The 6000-nt window shown below is 34.2% G+C and overlaps 1 protein-coding gene across 1 annotated transcript; it reads right to left on the bottom strand.

Moving 5' to 3' along the window:
• On the bottom strand, positions 1-2179 carry LOC114735038 (L-type lectin-domain containing receptor kinase V.9-like). Its single transcript, XM_028922687.1, has one exon. The coding sequence runs from the start codon at positions 2118-2120 to the stop codon at positions 87-89; it is 2034 nt and encodes a 677-aa protein (XP_028778520.1). The 5' UTR covers positions 2121-2179; the 3' UTR covers positions 1-86.
• Positions 2180-6000: the final 3821 nt, after the last annotated feature.

Below are 6000 nucleotides of genomic sequence, written 5' to 3'. Positions count from 1 at the left end.
AACAAATAATAGTGGCAGGGTCAAAGTAAATGAAGATAAAAACAGACCGTACCTATAATTTTCTTTATTTACACATATTTAATGTATTAGCGGCCGGAGGACGCAAATGGTTCTGTGAAAGTCAAAGAAGCAATAGAAGTTTGGTCAGTAGGAAAATTGGAGGATAATGAAGAACTGGCTTGACCAGACCAACCACCGAAATTTCTAGACTTGATTAAATCCAATAAGTTATCAGGCAACTGAGAATCTCCATCTAAGAATTGCACAACACTAGAAATAGTAGGCCTAGCTGAGGCAATAGGATGTGAACAAAGCAAGCCAAGTGTAAGCACCAATTTAGCTTCATCCACCACATATTCACCCCCCAATCTGCTATCCACTGCTTCACAAATGTCTCCTTTATCCCAACAATCCAAAACCCATTCGATTAACAACACTTTCTCTGGCGAAGTCTGAGTTTCGACCGGCCTTCTTCCGCAAGCAATCTCTAACAGCAAAACCCCAAATGAATAGATATCAGTACCTGTGTTTGATTTTCCACTATGCACAATTTCTGGGTCTATGTAGCCTGGAGTTCCTGCAACACGGGATGTTTGAGGATCATTTCCATGGTCACATAGCTTGGCGAGGCCAAAATCTCCAAGTCTAGCATTCATGTCATTGTCAATCAGTACATTGGCTGATTTGATGTCTCGATGGACAACAACTTGAACCCATTGCTGGTGAAGATATAAGAGTGCAGATGCCACATCTTTGATGATCTTGAATCTATGTTTCCAGTTGAGTATGCTGTTGTTGGGCAATCGGTAAAGGAACTTGTCGAGACTTCCGTTAGGCATATAGTCATAGACTAAGAACAGTTCTTTTCTTCTTCTGCAGTAGCCAAGAAGCCTTACCAAGTTTGGATGCCTCAGACGGCCGATGGTTGAGATTTCTGCCACGAATTCTTTCATCCCTTGTTTTGAATCATGAGAAATTCTTTTCACTGCAATTTGAACATTGGAAAATGGTAGAATTCCTTTGTATACCCTGCCAAAACCACCTCTACCAAGAAGTTGGCCCTCTCTAAACCCTTTTGTTGCAATGAATAAGTCTTTGTAAGTGAACCTATGAGGCCCATACAAGACTTGCCAATCTTCAAGAACTTGAATAAATTTTCTTCTCCTTACAATCATAACCACACCATAGATCAAGATTAGAAAGATAACCGCACCCACTAGTGATAATATAGCTATCAATATTTTCTTGTGGACTCTCCCACCTCCGCCCATGTCATTTGGATCTAAAAGTCCAGGAATGTCAGGAAGGCGAGAAAGATGAATCTCCTGAGCTTGACCGTTCATCCTGAAACTCCAACCCAATATATAATGAGATGAATTTGACCCGCTAGAGGATGTGAATCCAACATACATAAACTCAGAGAAACAAGAAGAAAGATCTCTTTTCAGCGTGACAAGAGGGGTCTCAGGTTTAGGCATGTTTATTCGATGAATTGTGACGCTGAGTTTCTGATTCGTACTATTATATTCAACCCAAACCTGAAACGGTTCTCCACTTGAGAGATCTATCCTTCTGAAAACACCACGATCATTATAGTAACCTGCAGAAGATCGATTGGCGGATTTCAGGCTATTGATATCAATGCCAAGATGGTTATCATCAATATCACTAATCTCAAAGTCCTGGTCAGTGTCAAGCTCTACTGCCACAATATGATTGGAACTTTGACCATCGGAGGTGGAATTGAAGAGGCCAAGATATTGGTTTGGCTGAGCTCCAGGAATAAATCTAGTAGGCGAGATAGCGAAGGCGAGTCCATGGCCGTGAAATCTAGGATCGGTGGTTACTACTGCAAAGATGAAAGTGGTGGAGAAAGAGAAGACAGAAGTAGTATTGGAATTCTTGAATTGAAGAGGAAGATTGTAAAAGACTTGCCCAGCTTCACTTAGGCCGCCATCGGTATGTATTTCTTGTGCTGACATGTTGGAATTTTTGAGCTCCTGATCACTGGCTCCTCCCAACTTGAAGAATCCACCAAACATGAATCCGACATCACTCATGTTCTTGTCGGAATAAGCTATGTTCAGGTACAAACACAGCATGAAGATGGTGATAGACATGGTCGGTTTCCTCAATACTGTGGAAGTTTCTGTTTTCTGGTTTGAAGAGAAGGATCCTCTGTTTATTTTCAACAAAAGCTTTCATACATAAGAAATAAATAGAGAAGAAAATGATTAATTTCCGAGTCTTGGTGGATACGTCATACGTGGGTACTGGGTTTAATGGCTGTGACTTGCTGTTGACTTGAATATGGATAAGCTCTTTCTTCTTCAATATCAGCGTCTTATAAAAATCAACCCGTTCCGTCTGACTAATTCAATTGATTAATTTAATAAAGGATCATAGCTACATGAAGTTGCGTATTAGAATGTCTTGTTAACGTTAAAAAAAAAAAGAATATCTTCTGTTTCAAAAAAAAAAAGATTAGACTAAACAAGTGGTTGCCTGGATGACAGCTCAAATCTTATCTGAACGGTCCAAATAAAATTTTTTAGTTAATTATTTTTAAATAAATAAAATTATTTTTTAAAAAGTGATAGTCGAGAAATTATTTTTATTTCAGATTATATGCTTATTAAAATAATTATTTCAAAGAAATTAAAATAAAAAATATTAAATCTACACTGTCTAGATCACATTAAGACGATTTAAAGAGAATGAGTTTTGGGTGCTTTTCACGAGTTCTGTTACTAATGAGTCTTGTTTAATAGGCATAACAGTATTAAATGCAATGTCTTTTTTCCCTGATGATGTAATGTCTTTTTAATTGGGCATGTGACGTGTATACTGGAACATTTTTTTTTTCTTCAAAAGACTTGGGGAGTCAATTATGATCTAGAACATATATACATATAGAATATATAAAATATTGTTGAAAGTGGTTTTATGTTTTAAAATTAATTTTACATTTTAATAAAATATTTTTAAAAAATTGTAAACCATCATCAAATGAAATGCCTTACTAAAAGAATTGTTTTGGATGTGTGTGGTAATATTATAGTAAATAACAAGTAAAAACTTTTAATAACCCCATGAAATGATTTGGATATTAGCTATATCTAATCAAATTTTAATACTTGGATCACTTTTAAAATAAATACATCTACGTTTTGATTTTAAAAAACAAACAAAATATCATTAGAAAAATATTTTTAATAACTTAAAAAGGCGGGTTAAGATGCAAATTTATCCCATCCAAAAGTCTTTTTAGATGCAAATTTATTCTAAAAATTTAAAATTATAACAATTTTGTTTCCTACTATTAAAAATGTTAACGGTTAACGTCACTATTTTAATGGTTAACGTTAATTTTTTAACAGTAGGGAGACAAAATTACTATGATTTTAAATTTTTAAGATAAATTTATATCAAAAAAATTTTCAGACGTCCAACACTCCTACATGGAAACTTTTAAAATAAATCTGTACCTTGATTTAAAAAAAATCTAAATGTAGATTTGTATTTCTTTTACTTCGCTCCAACACATGAAGCCGCCTCTTCCTCTTGGTTTTTATTTCCCTTTTCCTTCATCTACCTCTCACGTCACATTATCCACCATTTTTCTTTTTTGGCTTCTTGCTCTTGCCTTCTGCGTGCTACACTGTCCTTTACCCACTACAATTTTGGTTTGAATCACTATCGGACCAACAATGGCCACACCTTGAAAGGGATAATCTAGTCTCATGGGTTAGTTTTTGTTAAATCATGTATTAGCTTATAACTTCAGTTAGCAAAATAAGAATGAATAATATATAAGAGAGGTTTTATATTACTTACATTTGTTCATATGTAATGTAGATTGCAAGTGAAGTATGAGGATTTGATATGTTGTTGAATTAAGAATGAAGTTGAGATATACGCAAGGGCCATAGAGTATATTTTATAAATATAATTATAATAGGTTTGACTTTATACGTTTTACATTTATGCTTTCTTTTAAAGTAATAATGATTTAAAGAAGGCTTTGATTGTTTTCCAATTGGTTACTTACAATTCTTTACTATTTGGATTATATTTTTCCGTGAATTTTTTATAAAGTATTTCTGTTTGGATGAATATTTGAAACCAAGCCTCCAAATACATGTATTTTAGAGAGGAAAAAAATACCACTTCTTATATATATATAAAAGTTCTATTAAAACAATTTTATTGGATACACTCTTTGATACTAAATGTGAACAATCTTAGTTTGTCATGTGTTGAGAAACTAGTCCCTTCCACTAATTAAAGGTAGAGACTATTTAATGCAGTAATGTCAGCTTAAAGGAGGAATTAATATTTTTATGATTTGCAAAATACATCTTTTTCCAGGGGAAAAAAATAAAGTATTACATTAAAAATAAACTAAAAAGCGAATGCAACAAAGTCAAAGTGACAAATGAGACCCACAAAAATTTTAAAACCACTTTGTACGTCATTAGCACCAAAAGCAAGAGTCGCGTGACATGCGTCATTACGAAGACTTTGGATCAAGTGGCTCAATAAAAAAGAAACCTAGGTGTGCTCCCTCCAATTTACAATATGTCACTTTAACTAATTATCAAAAATATAAAATAATAGTTAGCTAATTAAATATTCCACAATGATTTTTAAAAAAATTTTAATCATTTTAAATGAAACTGTGAAGAAAACAGAAAAACACAAAAAGTTGTATTTAAACATTAATTACAAAAATAAAAATAAAAAATAAGTATTAATTACCTTTCAGATGAATTATACTTGGAATCAAATTATTCTTCTAAATTGATTGTGATATCGATTACAGGAGTGTTTGAGCGGAAATAAAATCATGGTTTTAAAAATAATTTTACAGCATACAAAATAAATATGTAGAGAAATTTACCTCAATTTACAAAAAACTATTTTTTTAAAAGCACTTTTATTATTTTCCAAACACTGCTTGCGGGGGTCTTGAATTTAACTCTGAAAGCTAGGACTGAACAATGGGCGGGCTGGGCTAACCCGAAGGTTAGCCCATAGCCCGCCCATTTATTCATAAATGGGCATGGGCTAACCCATAACCCGGTAGTAGCCCATTTAGCCCATATTAAATGGGCTACGGGGCAGCCCGTTTGGGCTGACCGGGTTATGGGGTAACCCATTTATTTTTTTAAATTTTTTTCAGTATAATTATTTTATATATGTAACCTTATGAAGCTGTCAATAAATTTTGCATGCCAAATAGCAAATCAAATATGAAATAACATTAACCATATTCAATCACACAACCTCACTTAGATTCGCAAACAATTAAAGTCTGATAAAATCATAAAAATAGTCACCAATCATAAAGTCTCATAAACTTTGAAAGTTCCAACTTTTACCTAAAGGATAAAATAAAAACTTAGACAAGTATGAAGGTTTGATAAAATATGAATGAGAAACAATATCATCAATTAAATGAAGAATAAAAATATTTTAAAAAACTTAAAACTTAAATGGGCGGGTATGGGCAGCCCAATACCTTGCCCATAGCCCAACCCGTTTAATGGGCTACCCCGTCATTTAAGCCCGCCCGTTTATAATCTCTTATTTGGGCTAATTGGGCGGGCTTAAATGGGCAAAAAATTCATGGGTTATGGGCGGGCTAGCGGGTAATGGGTTTATTGCTCACCCCTACTGAAAGCTGCACACCCCCATAAACACGGGTTCCATTTTTGTTTTTTGGGGCCGGGGTAGCTATCTTTCTTAGGGTTTTGGTCTACGTGTTTGGGCTTGGCCCCTTTGTATTTCATCATGATGGAGTGAATTTAAGCACACAATCACATGGCACAGGCTTGAACTTTGAAGTCGAATGAATTCATTTTGTTTTAATGTGCCTTTGAAGTGTGCTTAGTGAGCAACCTTTTTAATCCAAACAACTTCCCAATTGCTTAGGCCGTAGGGTTATTAATTTCTAATGCATTTAAAACATTTGCCTCTAATGTTAGGACTGGATAG

The sequence above is a fragment of the Neltuma alba genome, unplaced genomic scaffold, assembly GCF_004799145.2.
Source record: "Neltuma alba isolate B1F8T4 unplaced genomic scaffold, ASM479914v2 tig00013174_pilon, whole genome shotgun sequence".
NCBI classification, from domain to species: domain Eukaryota; kingdom Viridiplantae; phylum Streptophyta; class Magnoliopsida; order Fabales; family Fabaceae; genus Neltuma; species Neltuma alba.
The sequence above is the reverse complement of the archived record's forward strand: the minus strand, read 5'-3'. Positions and strand labels throughout refer to the sequence as shown.

Excerpts from the sequence above, each read along its gene's own strand:
- LOC114735038 (XM_028922687.1), bottom strand. The coding sequence starts at position 2,120 with ATGTCTATCACCATCTTCATGCTGTGTTTGTACCTGAACATAGCTTAT.